Source organism: Pseudoliparis swirei, chromosome 6, assembly GCF_029220125.1.
Source record: "Pseudoliparis swirei isolate HS2019 ecotype Mariana Trench chromosome 6, NWPU_hadal_v1, whole genome shotgun sequence".
Lineage (NCBI taxonomy): Eukaryota > Metazoa > Chordata > Actinopteri > Perciformes > Liparidae > Pseudoliparis > Pseudoliparis swirei.
Genome location: NC_079393.1, coordinates 224,109 through 249,305, shown reverse-complemented (window position 1 = coordinate 249,305; position 25,197 = coordinate 224,109). Strand labels below are relative to the sequence as shown.

The window sequence follows — 25,197 nt, the reverse complement described above, 5'->3', positions numbered from 1 at the left end:
TGTCCTCTTGTCCTCATGTCCTCCTGTCCATTTGTCCTCCTGTACTTCTGTCCTCATGTCCTCCTGTCCTCATGTCCTTTTGCCCTCATGTCCTCATGTCCTCCTGTTCCTTTGTCCTTCTGTCCTTTTGCCATCCTGTCCTCATGTCCTCCTGTCCTTTTGTCCTCATGTCCTCCTGTCCTCATGTCCTCCTGTCCTTTTGTCCTCCTGTCCTCCTGTCCGCATGTCCCTTTGTCCTCCTGTCATCATGTCCTCCTGGCCTCATGTCCCTTTGTCCTCCTGTCCTCATGTCCTCATGTCCTCATGTCCTCCTGTCCTCATGGCCTCCTGTCCTCATGTCCCTTTGTCCTCCTGTCCTCATGTCCTCATGTCCTGTCCTCATGGCCTCATGTCCTCCTGGCCTCATGTCCCTTTGTCCCCCTATCCTCATGTCCTCCTGTCCTCATGTCCTCCTGTCCTCTTGTCCCTTTGTCCTCCTGTCCTCATGGCCTCATGTCCTCCTGTCCTCATGTCCCTTTGTCCTCCTGTCATCCTGTCCTCATGTCCTCATGTCCTCATGTCCTCCTGTCCTCATGTCCTCCTGTCCTCCTGTCCTCATGTCCCTTTGTCCTCCTGTCATCATGTCCTCATGTCCTCCTGTCCTCATGTCCTTTTGTCCTCCTGTCCTCATGTCCTCATGTCCCTTTGTCCTCATGTCCTCCTGTCCTCATGTCCTCCTGTCCTCATGTCCTCCAGTCCTCCTGTCCTCATGTCCCTTTGTCCTTTTGTCCTCCTGTCCTCATGTCCTCATGTCCTCCTGTCCTCCTGTCCTCCTGTCCTCCTGTCCTCATGTCCTCCTGTCCTCATGTCCTTTTGTCCTCATGTCCTCATCCTAACCCTGTCCTCATGTCCTCACCCTGTCCTCATGTCCTCACCCTGTCCTCATGTCCTCCTGTCCTCATGTCCTCATGTCCTCAGGTCCTCATGTCCTGTCCTCATGTCCTCATGTCCTCATGTCCTCATGTCCTTCTGCCCTCCTGTCCTCCTGTCCCTTTGTCCTCCTGTCCTCATGGCCTCATGTCTTCATGTCCTCCTGTCCTCATGTCCTCCTGTCCTCATGTCCTCCTGTCATCATGTCCTCATATCCTCCTGTCCTTTTGTCCTCCTGTCCTCATGTCCTTTTGTCCTCCTGTTCTCATGTCCTCATATCCTCCTGTCCTTTTGTCCTCATGTCCTTGTGTCCTCCTGTCCTCCTCTCCTCCTGTCCTTTAGTCCTCATGTCCTCATGTCCTCCTGTCCTCCTGTCCTTTTGTCCTCATGTCCTCCTGTCCTCATGTCCTTTTGTCCTCCTGTCCTCCTGTCCTTTTGTCCTCATGTCCTTTTGTCCTACACACACACACACACACACACACACACACACACACACACACACACACACACACACACACACACACACACACACACACACACACACACACACACACACACACACACACACACACACACACACACATGGCGTACTGACCCGTGTGGCGTCCACTGCTGCGTACATGACGTCCACACAGTCTGACGACAACCCCTGAGGAGGAAACACAACCTGAACGACTGTTTCACTTTGTGATCTCAGACTGATCAGGTTTAGAGGGATCAGGTGAGAGGGATCAGGTAAGAGGGATCAGGTGAGAGGGATCAGGTTTAGAGGGATCAGGTGAGAGGGATCAGGTTTAGAGGGATCAGGTGAGAGGGATCAGGTGAGAGGGATCAGGTTTAGAGGGATCAGGTGAGAGGGATCAGGTTTAGAGGGATCAGGTGAGAGGGATCAGGTGAGAGGGATCAGGTTTAGAGGGATCAGGTGAGAGGGATCAGGTTTAGAGGGATCAGGTGAGAGGGATCAGGTGAGAGGGATCAGGTTTAGAGGGATCAGGTGAGAGGGATCAGGTGAGAGGGATCAGGTGAGAGGGATCAGGTTTAGAGGGATCAGGTGAGAGGGATCAGGTGAGAGGGATCAGGTGAGAGGGATCAGGTGAGAGGGATCAGGTTTAGAGGGATCAGGTGAGAGGGATCAGGTTTAGAGGGATCAGGTTTAGAGGGATCAGGTTTAGAGGGATCAGGTGAGAGGCATCAGGTGAGAGGGATCAGGTTTAGAGGGATCAGGTGTTCGGACTGACCAGCTGCAGCAGCGCCAGGTATCCGCTCAACACGTTGTCGTAGTTGAGGTCCTGGTTCCCCCAGCGGACCCCCGGGTCCCCCCAGGTCCGCCAGAGGCAGTCCGTCTTGTTGTCCACGTCCTGCGGGGAGAACCGTTCCCCCGACGTCTCGTTGACGCAGGAGGAGAAGCGTCCAGAGAACAGGGTCACCCCCAGGATGCTGAAGGCCGTCCAGAGGACCAGGACCACCAGCAGGAAGTCCAGCATGGACGGGCCGGTCCGGACCAGAGCCTGCACCACCCCCTGCACACAGACAGGGGAGAGGGAGACAGGTCGTACTGCCGGTCTGTCTGCTCAGACGTTTGAGAAGTGCAGTCTCACCCTCAGGCCCTGGAGGCGAGAGATGACCCTCAGGAGCCCCAACGCCGTGAAGGTCCTCAGCAGCTGGAAGGCCCCGAACACAGAGAGCCCCAAGGAGTCGGCAGCCAGAGACACCAGAGACACCTGGAGGGGACAGCAGAGCCATCAGAACCAGCACCAACACTACTGGGACCGGCTCAACCCATCAGAACCAGCACCAACACTACTGGGACCGGCTCAACCCATCAGAACCAGCACCAACACTACTGGGACCGGCTCAACCCATCAGAACCAGCACCAACACTACTGGGACCGGCTCAACCCATCAGAACCAGGAATGGATGTCATGGAACCGTCCCACCTGTAGGATGAGGAAGTCGATCCAGCTCCAGGCGTCGCTGAAGTACTTGTTGAGCCCCAAGGCGATCCACTTGAGGAGCACCTCCACCAGGAAGAGACAGGTGAACACCTGGTCGGCTCTGGCCAGCACCGCCCTCAACACCTGGCGCTGCTGCAGGTGGAGGTCCTCAAACATCTGTTGACAACACAGTGATGTTGGGACCAGGTGTGTGGAGGTCTGGATGTCCATGGTTGTGGACATGTTTCTCGATACTAGGATATTATTATTATTATTATTATTAATAATAATATGAATAATCATACCATATGTTTGTCTTTACCATTTATAGTAATAGTAATAATAATAATAATATTAATAATAATAATATTGTCCTTACCAGAGCTGCACTGCTCAGCACGATGATGACGATGATGATGCTCTTAAAGCAGGTGTGCTGCTCGATGGAGACACACGCTCTCCTGAAGGTAGACCAGACCCTCCCTCTGCCGCGGGACGTGTCTACGTCCAGGAACGGGCAGCACCGGTACCACCCTGAAACACACGGCACAGTTCTGTGTCTGCAGCAGACCCCGGATCAGCTGCTGCTCCATCAGTACCGTACGGGCAGTGCAGCAGGCCTCAGGCAGCTCTCCATCCTGGTCCTCTGCAGGGCTCTAGACAAACACACACACACACACACACTCAGGACACACATACACTCAAACACACACACACACACTCAGGACAGCTCATCCCCTGCATATACATATATATATACATATATACATATTTATATATATACATATATACATATTTATACATATATATACATATACAGTATGTATAAATATATACATATATATACATATATACATATATATACATAAATACATATGTATATATATATATATACATATATACATATATATATATATATATACATATATACATATATATACATATATACATATGTATATATATACATATATACATATATATATATATACATATATACATATATACATATATACATATATATATATATACATATATACATATATATACATATATACATATATATATGTATATATATACATATATATATACAAATATACATATATACATATATATATAGTATACATATCTATATACAAATATATATATACATATATATATATACGTATATACATATATACATTTATACAAACATATATATATATGTATATACATATATACATATATATACATATATACATATATACATATATATACATATATACACATATATACATATATATATATATATACATATATATATACAAATATACATATATACATATATATATCTTTGGCTCTCTCAAGGCGGGTCGCTTTCCCTCCTCCCCATGACCTTCCCTTCCCTGCTTGGCTTCTCTCGTCATGTCTTGTCTTGTTTTATACTTGAGAGACTCTCTCCTCATCGCTCTTCGAACTAAAAACCATGGACCGATCAACTGATCATCTGATCAACTGGTCTCTCAACGCACTGACACCGCCTTCTCGACGGAAGCTTGGGTTGGGGAACCTGCCCGCCCTGCCGGACGTTGCAGCTGGTTACACGATGGACGTGTCGTGTGCCTAGCAGCCTTTCCGTGGAGGACGAGATGACATCTACCTATTGGAACTATGATTACAGGATTTCTGCTGTTTGATTTGGCGCTGCCCTGGTTTATCGGAAAATTAAGGAAACGGGACAGCCGTTAAAAGCCCCGACAAGGCTGCCCGACGAAATTGGATCGATTTGCATTTTTATGGGAGGAAAGTGGTGGAATAGCAGGTGCGCAAATAGGATGTAGCTGCTGGAAGACCAAACAATCCCAATCTTATCTGCTGGCTCCCTCAACCAGAACGGGCCTTGGTCAAGGCCGTTACTGGAACAACAACTCCCCTGAAGATCGCTGAAGTGAGAACCTCTCTCATTCCCTTCCCCCTATCCACAGACACCTGTGGTTGTTTTCTCCCAGGACCTTTCAAGGCTATCTCCATGGCAACGACCATCTTATGGACTGAGAACTTTGTCTGTTGTGGCCTGGGGAGGACGACATACCAGAACACGACACGAAACTTTCAATAATACTGATTGCATTCACTACCCCCCTCCCCCCATCCCACGCCTTCGCCTGCTTTTAACCCCCAGTGTGACCGGACGGGGCTGTGCTGGCGCTGCTGTGTTGGCGCCGGACCGGCTGGCTGCTTGTCGGTGCTGGTTACCTTCTGCCCCCAATGGATGGGCTTAGATCACCCAGTTGTTGGATTACCTCCCCTCCCCCCTTCCTACTCGTTGCAAGTTATGTCTAAATGTATGTGCTTATGTGCTAAGGTGTTTTTTTCCTGCTCCCACACTGTACCCCTCTCTCGGGGCATAGTCGGGGTTGGTGTTTTCTCGCCTTCTTCCCTCATGTTATGCTGTAATCTTCATCCACCCTTTCTTGTAATTTCGATGCTTTTGTACCTGTACTCTGGCAAACGACAAATAAATATATCAATCAATCAATCAATCAATCAATATATATACATATATACTGTATATACATATATATGTATATACATATATACATATATATATACATATATACATATATACAAACATATATATATATATACATATATACGTATATACATATATACATATATACATATATATACAAATATACATATATACATATATATATACATATCTATATATATATACAAATATATATATACATATATACATATATACTGTATATACATACATATATACATATATACATATATATACATATATATATATATGTATGTATATATTAGTGCTGTGAAAAATAAGGGGGGGGGGATTACAGGGTGATGGGTGGAGATTCCCCCCTGTTATAATAGGGGAAACACACTGAGCGTGTCTTCTTGTCTGATCAATACGCAACTGTGAGGTGCGCGAATGGACCGAGCGGCCAGCTGCTGATCACTCAGTCAACGGAGCACCGAAGACCCATTTTGACCCAGGAAAAACCCTGAATGTATATATGTGATTAATCATGATTAATCCACAGAAACCTGTGATTAATCTGATTAAAAATGTAAATCGTTACATGTATATATATAGATGTATATATATATACATCTATATATATATATAGATGTATATATATATGTTGTAAATTGTTACAAAATGTAATATAATTGATGAAACTACTTTTTTCTCTTTCTCTTCGTCGTCATCAGTCTTCGTCTCAGCAGCTGCGACGGGGACCGAGTGGGCGTCACCGCTTAGGGGACCCGGGACTTCCTTGTTGCCTAGCAACAGCACAACAACACAACAACACAACAGCACAACAACACGACAACACAACAACACAATAGCACGACAACACAACAGCACAACAACACGACAGCACAACGACACGACAACACAATAGCACGACAACACAACAGCACAACAACACAACAGCACGACAACACAATAGCACGACAACACAACAGCACAACAACACGACAACACAATAGCACGACAACACAACAGCACAACAACACAACAACACAATAACACAACAGCACAGCAACACAACAACAAAACAGCACGACAACACAGCAACACAACAACATGACAACACAACAGCACAGCAACACAACAACACAACAGCACAACAGCACAACAGCACAACACCACAGAAACACAACAACACAACAACACAGAAACACAACAACACAACAGCACAACAGCACAGCAACACAACAACACAACAACACGACAACACAGCAACACAACAACACGACAACACAACAACAAAGCAACACAACAACACGACAACACAACAACACGACAACACAACAACACAGCAACACAACAACACAACAACACGACAGCACAACAGCACAGCAACACAACAACACAACAACACAACACAACAACACGACAACACAGCAACAAAACAACACAACAACACAACAGCACAGCAACACAACAACACAACGTAGGTTACACACAGTGCATCAAGCAGCTTCATCCAAGCTGAACATCATCATCAACGGTTCTTCTCTAAATAGCCAGGTCCAGGTCTGGTCCAGGTAAAGGTTTAGGTCCAGGTCTGGTCCAGGTAAAGGTTTAGGTCCAGGTCTGGTCCAGGTCCAGGTCTGGTCCTACCTGTGTGGTCGGGGGGGTCATGGGTGCTCTTCCCCAGTAAAGTCCCCAACGCCCTGAGGATCCGACTGAAGGCCAGCGCCACGTTGCTTTGTTCTTTTCCTTCTGGATCCGCTACACAGTCAGAGCTGAAGGAGCTCAGCAGCAGCTTCAGGAACAGGGTCAGGACCTGAAACCAGAGCAGCAGCCAGAGGACAGAGAGGTCAGGACCTGAAACCAGAGCAGCAGCCAGAGGACAGAGAGGTCAGGACCTGAAACCAGAGCAGGAACAGATCTAAAGACTGAAACCAGTCCGGGAACAAAGATCTAAATCAGGGCATAGAGCAGAGCCAAGAGCAGATCCAGGACCTGTATCTGTAAAACCTGGTACTCAACCACTTCTACATTGGCAGTGAACCAGGATCTTCTCTCAGAGTGGCTGTCATTAAGCCTCTCCTGAAGAAGCTGCTCTGGATCCAGAGGTGTTGGCTAACTACAGACCGATCTCTAACCTCCCCTTCCTCTCCAAGGTCCTGGAGGAAGTGGTCCCAAATCAGTTGTGCGACTTTCTACATCATAATAGTTTATTTGAGGAGTTTCAGTCATTTAGAAAACACCACCGAGACATGACAGGGTCAGGACTCATCTCTGTACTGGTCTAGTTAGACCTTAGTCCTGATAGAGGACTCCTCTCTGTGCTGGTCTTGTTAGACCTTAGTCCTGATAGAGGACTCCTCTCTGTACTGGTCTTGTTAGACCTTAGTCCTGATAGAGGACTCCTCTCTGTGCTGGTCTTGTTAGACCTTAGTCCTGATAGAGGACTCATCTCTGTACTGGTCTAGTTAGACCTTAGTGCTGATAGAGGACTCCTCTCTGTACTGGTCTAGTTAGACCTTAGTCCTGATAGAGGACTCCTCTCTGTACTGGTCTTGTTAGACCTTAGTGCTGATAGAGGACTCCTCTCTGTACTGGTCTTGTTAGACCTTAGTCCTGATAGAGGACTCCTCTCTGTACTGGTCTTGTTAGACCTTAGTGCTGATAGAGGACTCCTCTCTGTACTGGTCTAGTTAGACCTTAGTCCTGATAGAGGACTCCTCTCTGTGCTGGTCTTGTTAGACCTTAGTGCTGATAGAGGACTCCTCTCTGTACTGGTCTAGTTAGACCTTAGTGCTGATAGAGGACTCATCTCTGTGCTGGTCTTGTTAGACCTTAGTCCTGATAGAGGACTCATCTCTGTACTGGTCTTGTTAGACCTTAGTGCTGATAGAGGACTCATCTCTGTACTGGTCTAGTTAGACCTTAGTCCTGATAGAGGACTCATCTCTGTCCTGGTCTAGTTAGACCTTAGTCCTGATAGAGGACTCCTCTCTGTACTGGTCTAGTTAGATCTTAGTCCTGATAGAGGACTCATCTCTGTACTGGTCTAGTTAGACCTTAGTCCTGATAGAGGACTCCTCTCTGTACTGGTCTAGTTAGACCTTAGTGCTGATAGAGGACTCATCTCTGTACTGGTCTAGTTAGACCTTAGTCCCGATAGAGGACTCCTCTCTGTACTGGTCTAGTTAGACCTTAGTGCTGATAGAGGACTCATCTCTGTACTGGTCTTGTTAGACCTTAGTGCTGATAGAGGACTCATCTCTGTACTGGTCTTGTTAGACCTTAGTGCTGATAGAGGACTCCTCTCTGTACTGGTCTTGTTAGACCTTAGTGCTGATAGAGGACTCATCTCTGTACTGGTCTTGTTAGACCTTAGTCCTGATAGAGGAATCATCTCTGTACTGGTCTAGTTAGATCTTAGTCCTGATAGAGGACTCATCTCTGTACTGGTCTAGTTAGACCTTAGTCCTGATAGAGGACTCCTCTCTGTACTGGTCTAGTTAGACCTTAGTGCTGATAGAGGACTCATCTCTGTACTGGTCTTGTTAGACCTTAGTCCTGATAGAGGACTCATCTCTGTACTGGTCTTGTTAGACCTTAGTCCTGATAGAGGACTCATCTCTGTACTGGTCTTGTTAGACCTTAGTGCAGATAGAGGACTCCTCTCTGTACTGGTCTTGTTAGACCTTAGTGCTGATAGAGGACTCCTCTCTGTACTGGTCTTGTTAGACCTTAGTCCTGATAGAGGACTCCTCTCTGTACTGGTCTAGTTAGACCTTAGTCCTGATAGAGGACTCATCTCTGTACTGGTCTTGTTAGACCTTAGTCCTGATAGAGGACTCATCTCTGTCCTGGTCTAGTTAGACCTTAGTGCTGATAGAGGACTCATCTCTGTACTGGTCTTGTTAGACCTTAGTGCTGATAGAGGACTCCTCTCTGTACTGGTCTAGTTAGACCTTAGTCCTGATAGAGGACTCATCTCTGTACTGGTCTTGTTAGACCTTAGTGCTGATAGAGGACTCATCTCTGTACTGGTCTTGTTAGACCTTAGTGCTGATAGAGGACTCCTCTCTGTCCTGGTCTAGTTAGACCTTAGTCCTGATAGAGGACTCATCTCTGTACTGGTCTTGTTAGACCTTAGTCCTGATAGAGGACTCCTCTCTGTACTGGTCTTGTTAGACCTTAGTCCTGATAGAGGACTCCTCTCTGTACTGGTCTTGTTAGACCTTAGTGCTGCATTCGACACCATTGACCATGACATCCTGTTACCGAGACTGGAGCAGTCGATTGGCATTTCAGGCACGGCACTAATTTGGTTTAAATCCTATTTATCAGATGGGATCTCAGTTTGTATTTGTAAACGATGACGCCTCGATAACCACCAACGTTAATCAAGGAGTTCCACAAGGTTCTGTGCTTGGACCAATTTTATTTACCTTATACATGCTTCATTTTGCCAATATTATCAGGAAACACTCCATAAACTTTCATTGTTATGCAGATGATACTCAACTATATCTATCGATAAAACCAGAGGAGAGCAACCAACTCGGTAAAATTCAAGCATGTCTTAAAGTGTTAAGAGAGACGCGTACGTGAACCGCCGAATTCTGTCGCCTCGGGTGAGAGACGGAAATAAAAAGGCACGCCGCAGTCTTCTCGGGTAGGGGAAACCGGGGGGAGGAGAGAAGCGGGGAGGGGGGGGGGAAACGGGAACGAGACGGGAGAGGAGAGATGGAGAGAAAGGTTTGAGGTGCGAGGCTCACACCGGTACTTTATTGAGGAAATAAACGTGCTCTGATGACAGGCGTGTAGATAACTGTCATTCCAAGCCCGTCGGGGGCGCCCAGGCGCAGCGCCTCACCGCTGCTAATCTGTCGCACTGGAGAGGACACGGGTCCACGGGTCACGATGCCCGGCCTCTCTTCTGACGAACGGCCCGGTCACGGTCTCCGCGCCGACGCCGAGGGGGAACGGAAACTCGAGCGAGGGCTAAGACCGAGTTAAGGGGAGAGGAGGCGGAGATCAGTAACTCCTCTATATGATTCCGCGATCGTTCGGGCCTGATGAATGACGCGTGCACATAGACAGTGGTAGCTGTTATTCTCGGCACGCGGCACCCCGGATGATGTCAGATCGATCTCCGCGGAGAGAAATGCTGGGTATTCAATAATCTAGTCTCCTCCCAAACACGCCGAGGGTACTAGGCTCAGAGCGGCTGGCGGGACACTTATTAATATTCTTATTCTTAGGACAAACTCAATGACGAGGACTCGGTGTTACGAGTCCCTCTCTTGGTCCCGAACCAACCACGGCTCGGCGGAGAGACGGAGGTCTACCGGCTGCAGCGATATCTCTTTAGTACAAAATGTCAGTTACCAGTGTGTGAGGAATCAGTATGTGCCCTGAGTGACGGAGATCAGTGGGTGTAGCCGTGCAGATGTCGCTCAGACTCACCTCGGGGGCGGCGGGGGTCCGCTCTCGGGTCTCTGCCTTTGGTCTTCTCGGGTGGGTCGACAAGTGAAGAAATAGGACTCACAAAAAAGTAGGTCCACGAACCGAATGTAAAGTTTAAGACTGCAAGGCAGCCAAGTATTTTATTCAAAAAAGGAAGAAAGAAATAAACAAAGTACAATTATTAATGATTTCCCTCTCGGGAGCCTGACACAAAAGTCACAAGAACTTAAAAAACTCTTTTTCTTCCGCCTTTCAGAAAAGAAAGAAGAAAAATAGACAAAGTACGTCAGGCGCCCGTGAGTTCTTCACGGACGCCTGACGCAAACCACAGCATATGAAAAAAACCTTTTTTCTCAAAAACTCTCCCAAAGACCTCTTTCCTTTTCTCTGTTCGTCACCTTTATACCCTCGGCTCCTCCCACTTTTACCGGATATCCGTCCCTCTCTGGGGGTGCTGATGGGGGGTTCATCCCCCCCCCCTCTCTTCCTGAGAGGTTCTGGGGAGACTCTCTGTCCCACATCAAAGAGGGGGACTGTTGTCTTAGCTGGTTTAGATGAGCTCGGTCACCTCCGTGTCTCCTCTTATCTCTCAGGCATTTAGGGTACCCTCTTTAGGATCCTTTCAGACCTGGTGAGACTTCCCGATGCCAGTGACATCAAACACACTCTAACCGGGGGTTAGGATACCGAACATATTGGGAGACATATATCACATTATCATATCAATGACCATTGATCTACAGGCAGGTTAACACACATGAATCCAGGCTCGTGTTTATTCACTTTCGTAGTAACATCCTCTCTGGCCCATTTGGTCAGGATTTGGGCTCCTGAACACACAATCAACCAGGTCTTCATCTGAATATCACAAGAGGTGCCATGGTCCTGTCGTGTCGAGCCGGTTGTAAACGCCTCCGCTGACCCCTCAGGACCTGTGTTCTGTCACACCTGGCCCTCTGCTTCTCGTCCCAGCGATGGCCTCGATGCTTTCATCTGATTTTACAGCCACTCTCCCTGTCGGCCGGCATGATGGATTCCTTGTTGCTTTCCTATTGTCGTAGTCTAATGGAACTGGGGTCTCTTTGATCTGTTTTATTACCCACATTCCGCATTTACTTTTCCCGGCCTGGTCTATTCTCGCTAATCCCAGAAAAATTCGCATTTATTTGTCCCACTTCTAACACCCTCTCTTGTGAATTTTGATAAACCAAGCCTCTTTAACATTCCAATTACTTTTATGCAAATGGCCCTTAATCTGTTTCCCTTATTATCAGTTATCTGTGTTAACCCGACTACTCCTCACACCCTCTCTCGGATTAGCCACAGATACTTAACATCACAACCTGGATTATGCCTCAACCAAAACCCCTATAAATTCATAAAAAAACAAAATACAACATAAACCATTGAAACCTTGAAATCAGTAACATAAAATGAATACCTCAATACAAGTCATATCACATATTATTTTTTTCCTTTTTTTTTTTCCCATGTTACTCACGCTCAATCACCTTGGTACTCCTCCATTGTCCCAGTGTCTCTTCCGCATCGTTTTCACCATATAATCCACATAGTCCAGAAATCAGGACCGCCAAATGTCTATGAGTTATGATTACCCATCAAGTCCAATATTCCGTTCGTAGACAAACTGTCCTGACCCGCTGTGCAATGTACAGCCGGGTCTCTTCATCGAACCCTCTGCACAGAGTGCAATTGAGTTCCTTCGGGGAAACCCTCTGTACGAATTACAGTTGAGTCCCCCCGGTCGAACAGTTCAGTTCGAAAAGGTCAGCACCGGGACGCGTCTGCCCGGTCCTGCTTGTGGAAAAACAATGTGGGTGGAGCCCACACTGTTGTAGTGTTGACCCTGGTTGTCAACGTCGGGTCCCCAGTATGAAGCCTCATACTGCTCGATCTCTGCTGCTCCTCTGCGGTCCTGGTAGTGCCACGTCCGTGGCTCTGCTTCCAAGAGGCAGGTCAGCTCGGGGGATTCTCGAAACGCCTTTGGCCTTGGTGGGATCCGTGACCGTCTGTCTTGATCCCCAGGTAGAGGTCGGAACGTCACTGCATGCGCTGCTCGGTCTTCAGGAAGACGGATCACTGGTTCTGGTCACAGGATGCACATGCAGGGCTTCTCTCTCGATCTTTCAGATCCAGGCTTCGCTGTGTGGATGACGCGAACAGACCTGGACCTGCTTGACATTGGGATTCATGGTGCACCCATTCTGGGCGGAGGGTTTGAACTTGTCAAAGTACCGATGGGTGATGTGAGGTTAAAACAATAAACACAAAAGGTAATAATAAAGAATGATGAAAGAAATCAATGATCTGGTGATGTGGTTTCTGTAGAGGCATTGCTCTAGCAGCCACCACCATGTAAAGAACCTCTGTTCTCTTTGATCGGGTCCTTTAATCCACGTGAAGAACATCTCAAGGACTGCATTCTTTCATCTACGTTTAAACAATCAGGCACGTCTCAAAAAGATGCAGAACAATTGGTTCACGCGTTCGTTACTTCGAGACTGGATTACTGCAACTCCTTATTATCAGGCTGCTCTATAAGTCTCTTAAGTCAACTCCTTATGATCAGGCTGCTCTATAAGACTCTTAGGTCAACTCCTTATTATCAGGCTGCTCTATAAGTCTCTTAAGTCAACTCCTTATGATAAGGCTGCTCTATAAGTCTCTTAGGTCAACTCCTTATTATCAGGCTGCTCTATAAGTCTCTTAAGTCAACTCCTTATGATCAGGCTGCTCTATAAGTCTCTTAGGTCAACTCCTTATAATCAGGCTGCTCTATAAGTCTCTTAGGTCAACTCCTTATTATCAGGCTACTCTATAAGTCTCTTAGGTCAACTCCTTATAATCAGGCTGCTCTATAAGTCTCTGAGGTCAACTCCTTATTATCAGGCTGCTCTATAAGTCTCTTAAGTCAACTCCTTATTATCAGTCTGCTCTATACGTCTCTTAGGTCAACTCCTTATTATCAGGCTGCTCTATAAGTCTCTGAGGTCAACTCCTTATTATCAGCCTGCTCTATAAGTCTCTATAGTCAACTTCTTATTATCAGGCTGCTCTATACATCTCTTAGGTCAACTCCTTATTATCAGGCTGCTCTATAAGTCTCGTAGGTCAACTCCTTATTATCAGGCTGCTCTATAAGTATCTTCGGTCAACTCCTTATAATCAGGCTGCTCTATAAGTCTCTTAGGTCAACTCCTTATTATCAGGCTGCTCTATAAGTCTCTTAAGTCAACTCCTTATTATCAGGCTGCTCTATAAGTCTCTTAGGTCAACTCCTTATTATCAGGCTGCTCTATAAGTCTCTTAGGTCAACTCCTTATTATCAGGCTGCTCTATAAGTCTCTTAGGTCAACTCCTTATTATCAGGCTGCTCTATAAGTCTCTTGAGTCAACTCCTTATTATCAGGCTGCTCTATAAGTCTCTTAGGTCAACTCCTTATTATCAGGCTGCTCTATAAGTCTCTTAAGTCAACTCCTTATTATCAGGCTGCTCTATAAGTCTCTTAAGTCAACTCCCTATTATCAGGCTGCTCTATAAGTCTCTTAGGTCAACTCCTTATTATCAGGCTGCTCTATAAGTCTCTTAGGTCAACTCCTTATTATCAGGCTGCTCTATAAGTCTCTTAGGTCAACTCCTTATCATCAGGCTGTTCTATAAGTGTCTTAAGTCAACTCCTTATTATCAGGCTGCTCTATAAGTCTCTTAGGTCAACTCCTTATTATCAGGCTGCTCTATAAGTCTCTTAAGTCAACTCCTTATTATCAGGCTGCTCTATAAGTCTCTTAAGTCAACTCCTTATTATCAGGCTGCTCTATAAGTGTCTTAAGTCAACTCCTTATTATCAGGCTGCTCTATAAGTCTCTTAGGTCAACTCCTTATTATCAGGCTGCTCTATAAGTCTCTTAAGTCAACTCCTTATTATCAGGCTGCTCTATAAGTCTCTTAAGTCAACTCCCTATTATCAGGCTGCTCTATAAGTCTCTAAGGTCAACTCCTTATTATCAGGCTGCTCTATAAGTCTCTTAGGTCATCTCCTTATCATCAGGCTGCTCTATAAGTCTCTTAAGTCAACTCCTTATTATCAGGCTGCTCTATAAGTCTCTTAGGTCAACTCCTTATTATCAGGCTGCTCTATAAGTCTCTTAGGTCAACTCCTTATTATCAGGCTGCTCTATAAGTCTCTTAGGTCAACTCCTTATCATCAGGCTGCTCTATAAGTGTCTTAAGTCAACTCCTTATTATCAGGCTGCTCTATAAGTCTCTTAGGTCAACTCCTTATTATCAGGCTGCTCTATTAGTCTCTTAGGTCCCTCCAGTTGATCCAGAATGCTGCAGCTCGTGTTCTCACTAAACTAAGAAAAGAGATCACATCACTCCTGCACTAGCTGCTCTGCACTGGCTCCCAGTAAAATCAAGAATCACTTTTAAAATTCTTCTCTTAACCTACAAAGCCTTGATTGGTGATGCCCCATCATATCTTAAGGAGCTTGTAGTACCATATTGCCCCACTAGAGAGCTACGCTCACTAAATGTGGGACTACTTGTAGTTCCTAGAGTCTTAAAAAGTAGAATGGGAGCCAGAGCCTTTAGTTATCAAGCTCCTCTTTTATGGAACCAGCTTCACCTTCAGTCCTGGAGGCTCCGCCCCCTCATGTAGACTGAAGACTTAATTTCCTCTTTGACAGAGCTTATAGTTAGGGCTGAATCAGGTTCACCTGGTCCAGACCTGGAGACGCTGCTATAGGCTGAGAGCTGCTGGGGGACGTTTAGGATGCACTGAGCTCCTCTCTCCTCTCCTCTCTCCTTAGGGATGCTTAGGATACACTGAGCTCCTCTCTCCTCTCTCCTTATGGACGTTTAGGATACACTGAGCTCCTCTCTCCTCTCCTCTCTCCTTAGGGACGTTTAGGATGCACTGAGCTCCTCTCTCCTCTCCTCTCTCCTTAGGAACGTTTAGGATGCACTGAGTACCTATCTCCTCTCCTCTCTCCTTAGGGATGAATTTTCATCTCTCAATCACACGTTACTAACTCTGCTTTCTCCCTGGAGTCCTTTTGACTTCACGTCTCATGGGGTCATCGGACCCTATGAGACGTCATAGATCCTATCTGCTGATGGATCATCGAGGTCTGGGTCGTGGAATTCCTGCTCCTGACTACGCCACTGTCCTGTTGAGACTCCGCCCACTGTTGAGACTCCGCCCACTCCTCCTCTCTACCTCCACCTGATGGATCGTGGAGGTCTCCATGGTGGAATATGCCTCCTATGAACTATTCATCCACTCTGTCACATTCATTGAATGTATTTTAACTCTAAATCTGTCCTTCTGTACACATTACATCTATTGTTCTGTCCATCCTGGAGAGGGATCCTCCTCTGTTCTCTCCTCAAGGGTTCTGACCTTTTTTTTCCCTGAAGGGTTGTTTGGGAGTTTTTCCTGATCCGATGTGAGGTCAAAGGTCAAAGGTCAGGGATGTCTATGTGTACAGATTGTAAAGCACTCCGAGACAAATTTGTAATTTGTGAAATTGGGCTATACAAAGAAACTGAATTGAATTGAATGACCCATACCCTTTGACCTTGATCTGTCATGGCTCCAGCTGACCTGCTGGACTGGAGGATTAGTGACGTACAGGATTCAGGCTCAGGTCCAAATAAGTCAACCGAGCCTTGAACTCACCAGCAGGTTTCCGATGACCAGGACCATTGAGAAGAATATCAGACATGTGGTCCGATCCGAGACCTCCATGGAGTCCCACATGATCTGGACCCACTCTCCAAACAGGACCCTGGTGATGACGAGGAAGGAGTGGAAAAAGTCCCCGAAATGCCAGCGCGGCAGCAGGCAGTCCTTCGAGATGCGACAGACGTGGTCTTCGTAGTCCTGCTGGAACAGCTGCATGCCGACCAAGCTGAAGATGAAGACCGTGATGAGCAGGACGAAGGTCAGGTTTCTCAGAGCCCTCACAGCAGTCTAGACCAGCTTTAAGAACATGCGGAGGGACGGCCACCACCTGGCCATCCTGAAGACCCGCATCTGCAAAGGAGACCAGGACCCAGTTTAGAGGACTTGATAGTCACAGGGGACCAGGACCCAGTTTAGAGGACTTGATGGTCACAGGGGACCAGGACCCAGTTGAGAGGACTTGATGGTCACAGGGGACCAGGACCGGATGTAAACACTGACCACGATGAACCAACTGACATTCAAGTCAATAGTGACCTCCATCAGGCTGATGGCAATGATGATGCTGTCAAAGACGTTCCAGCCCACCTGTAACCGTGACAACAGACACACGTTACCATGGGAACATCAAACAGCCATCCACACTGAGCCGGGAACAAACAGGAAGTGTGACCTGGAAGTATCCGTACGGGTCCATGGCCACGAGTTTGAGGAGCATCTCGGCTGTGAAGATCCCCGTGAAGACCTGAGAGAGGTCATGGGTCAGGAGTGAGAGGGACACGGTCAGGGACGCATATATCTGTGTGTTTGTATATATATATATATATATGTATATATATATACATATATATATGTATATATATAGATATATTAGGGCTGTGAAACGATTAAACATTTAAATCAAATTAATCACAGGTTTCTGTGGATTAATCACATATTACCGATATTCTCGGGATATTTTTGTGAGAACATAAAGATTTATGACAAAAGACGGATATATACATCTGCGGCGCGAGACGGAGAGCCGAGTCGTGTTAACGCGACACTAGAGACAGAATGACACGCTGCTGTAGAGACGACCAACAACAGACGGACTGGAAGCTCATTCTGCGCATGCGTTAAATGCGTTAATAAAAATTAACAAATTAATCCTGTAATTTAATCATTACGCGTTAACGCGTTATTTTTCACAGCACTAATATATATCTATATATCTATATCTATATCTGTATATAGAACAGACGGACCAGAGAGGCGGTGGTCAGCGTCCGCACAAAGCGCTCCGTCATGGGGTAATGCTCCATGCACATGAAGAGGATGTTGACGATGAGGCAGATGACGACCCCGAGGTCAAAGAAGGGGCTCGTGATGAAGCTGGAGAGCCGCTGCTTGAGCCACCGCCAGCAGCCACAGCAGCTCCACTTCAGGAGGACGTCGGCGAGGACAGAGCAGCAGCGAGGACACGCCGCCTGGCCCTCCAGCCCTGAAACACACCGCTGGCTGAGAGCTGCAGGACTCTGACCAGGAGGGCCTTTACTGAGCCGAACCCTAACCCTAACCCTTTACTGAGCCGAACCCGAACCCTAACCCTTTACTGAGCCGAACCCTAACCCTAACCCTTTACTGAGCCGAACCCTAACCCTAACCCTTTACTGAGCCAAACCCGAACCCTAACCCTTTACTGAGCCTAACCCTAACCCCGGGCCCCAGCAGGCGTCCAGGACTAGGGTCTGAGGGGTCCCACGTAGTACAGCACCATTCTCAACCGTAAATATAAGGATAGATATGATGTTATGCAAAAAAAGAAAAGGATATATAGTATCATATGTGATTTATAATATATTTTATAATATATTGAGTATAATATAAAATATAAGATAATGTATATATTAAACAAAATATAAATAAGGTATAATATATCAAATAGAGTATAGTAGGGGTTGTAGGGGAGTTGGTAGAAGAGGGACTAGATGATTGAATGTAATATAAAATGGGGTAGAATATAAATGGCAATATGATATTATATAGGATATGTAAAAATAAAGTGATAAAATAAAAAACTTATAGATTTAAAGTGACGTTTTGGGTTGGTGGTACTGTTTTGGGGGGGGTTATAGTTGAAATTATGGGGAAGGGTGAAGTTCTCGGGTCTGGGGGGTTGGTTTGTGGGTTTGTTGGTTTATTTATGTTATTTTTTTAGTCATATGTGGTGTAAATAGGTATAATATAGTAACTGGAGGTTGCACATGAGGGATTACACACATGACTGGTAAGGTGAACAACAAACCCTAAAAGCCTACATTTTAGCATAAACGATTCTTATTGGCAGAAAAACGCTTATAAAAATCACTTCCACGTTAGGCCACGCCCACAACAGCCATTGGGTGGGGGGTAAATTACCCAGCGGTACAGCCATAAGGACTTTGGACCTTAAAGACTGGGAAAGAAACACAACCTATGTTAGTATTATGAAGACTGGGCCCCTTTCCCACCACAGAGGGATAGTTTAGACTAATATTTTGAAAAAACAGAAAAATATATATATTTTTTTTCTGCACCATGAGTTAAAAGGGTGGCACAGATAATGGGGTTGGAGTCAATTGAGATTCATTAATTGAACCTCCTGGGAAATTTCTCCTCTATGGTAAGGGTTTGTAAAACAGTCATTGGTACGCTTAAGAACAAGCCTCGAAATTAATAATTTATCCAAAAAAAACATTCTTATGGGTAGGAAAACACTTTGAGAATCACGTCGGCATGAGGCCATGCCCACAACGGCCATTTTAGATACGCATTACCCAGCAGCATAATCACAAGTACTTGGGGTCCTCAACAATTGGAAATAAACATAACTTAGATAGGTATTATTAATACCGGGCCGGCTTCCCATCACAGAAGGAGGGTTTGGACTAATAAGGAATTACAGAAAAAAATAAAATTTAAAAATCTTTTTTCTGTACCATGAGTCAAAAGGGTGTCACGGACAATGGGGTTGAAGTCAATTGGGACACATTAATTGAATCTCTTCGGAAGTTTCTCCTTGATGGTAAGTGTTGGTAACAAGTTCATTGGTTTGTATTGAAGGTAGGAACCCTTATGTTATAAGGGTTTCTTTAAAATAGGTTATATAGGAAGACCAGTCTTGGAGTTGTGCGTTGTATGGAACACAAGGACTGGTTCAAAATAGGCTGTTGGGATTATTAGTCCAGAGGGTCTTGTTGGTCTGGGTGTAAATTGGATTGAAGGTCAAAACTTTGTCTAAAAAGGTCAAGGGCTACTTTGAAGAAAAGCAATAACAAGAAAACTAACCTAATTGGATCACATGGTGAATAGTGCAATTCAAACAAATATCTTGATGTTCAAAGACAAACAATATAAATAACATAGACCAGTCCACCTGAATAAACTAGAAACAATGACGTCAAATACTTTAGTTTGTGGCCCGTTTCAGACTTCGTTGAAGGTTACATAATTCCAGGACTTTGTACACCCTGGGAGGGCCACCTCAGGCGAGAGTGTCTAGTGAGGGCCGAAACACTCGAGGACCTTGAGATCCACTACTGATGACTTGTTTCTTCAAGGAAGGCTGAAAGGAAAAGGGTTACTCTTAAACTACGAATATTAAACATTATTCAAAGACCAATACAATGTTACATCAAAATGCATTAATACTTACCTCAAAACCATTTATCAATAGTATGTCTACAATGTTGCATTAAAATGAAGAAACACTTACCTTTAAAACCAATAATTAGTGTTACAATCACAATCTAACATTTTTCCGAAATTACAAAGGCCGGGGTTCTTACCTGTAGATATTAAGACGGATTAATATAAAAATGCTTTAAACAGACGGATACTTACCTGCAAATAACCACTTTGTATCTTTAGCAAACACTGTTAACCCTGAGAAAGTTACCTTAAAAATCAAACCTTGATCCAGGGCCCAAGCCGGTTCTCAGCCCGGGCTTCAGCCGTTCCTTGTGGAACACAGCCACCATTCTGTAAAGAAGCCCTAGGTTTTAAATCCTGAACTCCTATAAATTAGATTATTTTTAATAGGACTCCTAATCTGGGTTGTAGATCGATTAGTCGAGGTGTGCGGTTTGGGGCGTGGTTTTAATTCTGCCCCATTTTAGACGGGTAGGATCCGGGTTGGGCTTTGGTTCAATTATCGGGGTTTGACGTATGTAAGGATGGGAAGAAAACTTGGTTCATTGAATCAACATAAACAAAAAAAAGGGGCCGGGATTTAGGGGGTATCTTAGAAGGTACGACCCGCCCACCTTAGCAAGTCTTTTGGTGGGTTCTTATAGGAATAGGGTAGGCCGAAATACTCGTTGAACTTGAGATCTACTACTGATTTGTTCTTACCTTAACAACTCCACATATACAACATAAAGGTACACATACAGCTTAACCTTAGACTGTTCCTCCGGTCTAAAGTAAGGAATATACACCTTACCTGTACTTTAGCCCTAACCTTAACTACTCACCCTAAACCTAACTTTAACTATTCCCCGTTATATGATAAAGTAAGGCACACCTAAACTTAACCTTTAACCACTCTCCCTTTTAACATACAGGTATATACACCTAACCTGTACTTTTACCCTAACCTTAACCATTCACCCTATACCTGGACTACTCCCTGTTGCAACATAAAATAGGGTACACCTAAGCTTTACTTTAAACCACTCTCCCTTTGAACAGACAGTTATATACACTTAAAACTTGTACTTTTATCCTAACCTTTTCCACTCACCCTAACCTGTACTACTCCCTGTTACAACATATAGTAATGTACACTTAAACTTAAACCTAAACCACTCCCCCTTTCAACATAGGGTAACCTATACCCTTAAATGTACCTTAAAGCTTTACGACTCCCCTTTTAGTTCTGCCTCCTGTCCTGTTACACTAGCCCCTTGAACACAGCTTGCCTTGGGCCTAAGCCTGACCTCAACCCAGACTTCAACTATTTCTCTTTAGGTACAGTCACTATCCCTGATAGAGGCCTTAACTTTAAATCCTGAACTCAACCAATTTGGAAACCGATTCCCGGGTTTGAAGATCTACCGGACGAGGCATACTAAGATACACGCGTCGGCCCGTGCATTCCTTGGATCTCCATTCAACTGCCGAGCCGTCGGGCGAACGCGGGGAGATTCATGAGTATATTCGTATTCCTAACCCTTTACTGAGCCAAACCCGAACCCTAACCCTTTACTGAGCCGAACCCGAACCCTTTACTGAGCCGAACCCTAACCCTAACCCTTTACTGAGCCGAACCCTAACCCTAACCCTTTACTGAGCCTAACCCTAACCTTATCCACTCCCCTTTCAAACATAAAGTAATGTACACCTAAACTTAACTTTAACCACTCACCCTTTCAACAGATAGCAATATACACCTAACCTGTACTTTTACCCTAACCTTAACCACTCACCCTAACCATAACCAGTCCCCCTTACAACATAAGGTAATGTTCACCCAATCTGAACCTTAAACCTTAACCACTCCCCATTTTTACCCCTTTCAGTGCTGCGTCCTGTTACACTAGCTTCCTGGAACACAACCTACCTTGGGCCTAAGCCTGACCTCAACCCGGTCTTTAACTATTTCTCTTTATGTACTGTCACTATTCCTGATAGAGGCCTTTACTTTAAGTCCTGAACTCAACCAAATTTGAAAAACCTAATCCCGGGTTTTAAGATCTACCGGACGAGGCATTATTAAGATACAGGCGTCGGCCAGTGCATTCCTTGGATCTCCATTCAACTGCAGAGCCGCCGGGCGAACGCGGGAGATTCATGAGTATATTCATTTACCTAACCCTTTACTGAGCCTAACCCTTTACTGAGCCGAACCCTAACCGTAACCCTTAACTGAGCCGAACCCTAACCCTGTACTGAGCCTAACCCTAACCCTTTACTGAGCCGAACCCTAACCCCCTCACCTCCTAACCCCCTCACCTCCTAACCCCCTACCCCATAACCCTAACCCCTCACCCCCTACCCCTAACCCTAACTCTTTACTGAGCCGAACCCTAACCCTTTACTGAGCCGAACCCTAATCCCCTCACCTCCTAACCCCCTACCCATAACCCCCTCACCCCCTACCCCCCTACTCCTAACCCTAACTCCTAACCCCTAACATAGTGTGAGACACGCTGTCTTTGAGCTGAAGGAAGTGGAAGTGGATGAACTGACTCACAAGTACACAAATGGTGTGTGTGTGTGAGAGTGTGTGTGTGCTTCCATACCCTCTGTGTTTTCACCGTCGCGCTCCGATGAGAGCGCCGCCCTGCAGGCCGGCTGCTGCAACAGCAACACTTGTGAATAAAGGCTTGTTTCATAGAGACAATGTGTGAGAACGAAGACAACCTCACCTCCTCTTCCTCTCTCCTCTTCACGGCATTCAGGACGAGAGCGAACTCGTCTTCTCGGCGCCGCAGCTCGGCCATGCCGGCTTCCTCCCGCTCGCGGCACAGCGAGGCCACGCCCCCAAACGCCAGGCCGAGGACGCAGAAGCAGCCGGGGAGGAAGACGAGCACGAAGACGGCCAGGTAGGCTGTACCGGCTGCTCGTAACGTCTGCAGACAGACAGGCAGGCCAGAGAGACAGGTTAGAGAGAGACAGGTTAGAGAGAGACAGGTTAGAGAGAGACAGGTTAGAGAGAGACAGGTTAGAGAGAGACAGGTTAGAGAGAGACAGGTGCTCCTCCTACCTGCTGCAGCAGCTCCTCCCAGGACCCCGTCAGCCGGACCAGAGCCAGCAGAGACCAGCCGAACGAGTCGAAGCTGGTGTAGCCGTAGTCGGGGTTTCCTCCTGCCTTCAGACAGGTGTAGCCCTCCGGACAGCCCCTGAACACACCACGTCACCTTCATGTCCTCATCTCCTCATGTCCTCATGTCCTCATGTCATCATGTCCTCATGTCCTCATCTCCTCCTGTCCTCATGTCCTCCTGTCCTTATCTCCTCCTGTCCTCCTGTCCTCATGTCCTCCTGTCCTCATCTCCTCCTGTCCTCATCTCCTCATCTCCTCATGTCCTCATCTCCTCATGTCATCATGTCCTCATGTCCTCATGTCCTCCTGTCCTCATCTCCTCATCTCCTCATGTCCTCATGTCCTCATGTCCTCCTGTCCTCCTGTCCTCATGTCATCATGTCCTCATCTCCTCATGTCCTCATGTCCTCCTGTCCTCATCTCCTCCTGTCCTCATGTCCTCATGTCCTCATGTCCTCATGTCCTCATGTCCTCATCTCCTCATGTCCTCATGTCATCATCTCCTCCTGTCCTCATCTCCTCATGTCCTCATGTCCTCATCTCCTCCTGTCCTCATGTCCTCCTGTCCTCATCTCCTCCTGTCCTCATGTCCTCATGTCCTCATGTCCTCATCTCCTCATGTCCTCATCTCCTCATGTCCTCATCTCCTCCTGTCCTCCTGTCCTCATGTCCTCATGTCCTCCTGTCCTCATGTCCTCATGTCCTCCTGTCCTCATCTCCTCATGTCCTCATGTCCTCATCTCCTCATGTCCTCATCCTAACCCTGTCCTCATGTCCTCATCCTAACCCTGTCCTCATGTCCTCATGTCCTCCTGTCCTCATGTCCTCCTGTCCTCATCTCCTCATGTCCTCCTGTCCTCATCTCATGTCCTCATGTCCTCCTGTCCTCATCTCCTCATGTCCTCCTCACATTAATCCTGATGGCGCCGCGGACGGCCGCCTCGGTGCATTGGTGCGCAATGTTTTTTGTTGTTTTCGTCTTAAATACTGTTTTCTGCTGTGATTCCCGGAGCTCTTTCACCAGAGAAGAGCTCATGAACATCAGGGGAACAACTCCAGCGGATTTATTTCCAAAGTTTTTAACTTCTGTGGCGTTACTGGACATTTTTGTAAAAGGTGTCCTCACCTTCGCTCACGCGGTGAGACGCCGTCGGAGAGGGAAACGTTCAGGGGCGCTTTGTAATGGCTACGGAAACGGGGATCTCGTACAGCGCTGCTGGGCATATTTCTCTCCAATGTCCGCTCACTGTGCAACAAACTGGACGAACTCCAGCTGCTGGTGGGGAGAGACAGAGACTTCTCCTCATCCTCCGTCCTGTGTTTTACGGAATCATGGCTAAGTGGATCGATACCAGATTCTGCGTTCCAGCTGGCTGGCTTCCAGCTGTTCCGAGCGGACCGGGACACGGAGCTCTCCGGAAAAACAAAGGGTGGAGGAATCTGCTTCTACCTCAACAACGGCTGGTGCAACGACGTAACGGTGATTCTACAGCACTGTTCGCCGGACCTGGAATCCTTTATCATTCACTGCAAACCCTTCTACTCCCCACGTGAGTTCGCTTCATTCATCCTGGCCGGAGTTTACATGCCGCAGGGAAACGTGCAAGAGGCACAGCGGACCCTCCCGAACAGATACGGTGTGTGGGCGGACCTTCCCGGACTCTTTAGTTATTGTACTGGGATTTTAACAAAGGAAACCTCAGCCACGAACTCCTAAATATAGACAGTCAATTAAATGCCCTACCAGAGAGAAGAGCATTCTGGACCACTGCTACACAACAATCAGCAGGGCCTATCACGCCGTCCTCGAGCTGCACTGGGAAACTCTGACCACGTCATGGTTCATCTGATCTCCTCATACAGGCAGAGACTAAAGCTCTGCAAACCTGTGGTGAGGAAGTTCA

General features: G+C 46.4%; 1 protein-coding gene across 1 annotated transcript in view; it reads right to left on the bottom strand.

Annotated features, from left to right (window-relative positions):
• LOC130194892 (sodium channel protein type 8 subunit alpha-like) overlaps positions 1-25,197 on the bottom strand; it is a 40,823-nt gene that overhangs the window by 979 nt on the left and 14,647 nt on the right. Inside the window, 16 exon segments of the mRNA XM_056416101.1 lie at positions 2,148-2,429; positions 2,508-2,630; positions 2,848-3,021; positions 3,224-3,378; positions 3,449-3,500; positions 6,035-6,135; positions 6,983-7,148; positions 16,498-16,854; positions 17,005-17,091; positions 17,177-17,248; positions 17,751-18,057; positions 18,904-18,924; positions 20,062-20,089; positions 22,770-22,824; positions 22,896-23,099; positions 23,234-23,369. Of these exon segments, the coding sequence (XP_056272076.1) occupies positions 2,148-2,429; positions 2,508-2,630; positions 2,848-3,021; positions 3,224-3,378; positions 3,449-3,500; positions 6,035-6,135; positions 6,983-7,148; positions 16,498-16,854; positions 17,005-17,091; positions 17,177-17,248; positions 17,751-18,057; positions 18,904-18,924; positions 20,062-20,089; positions 22,770-22,824; positions 22,896-23,099; positions 23,234-23,369 (2,320 nt within the window).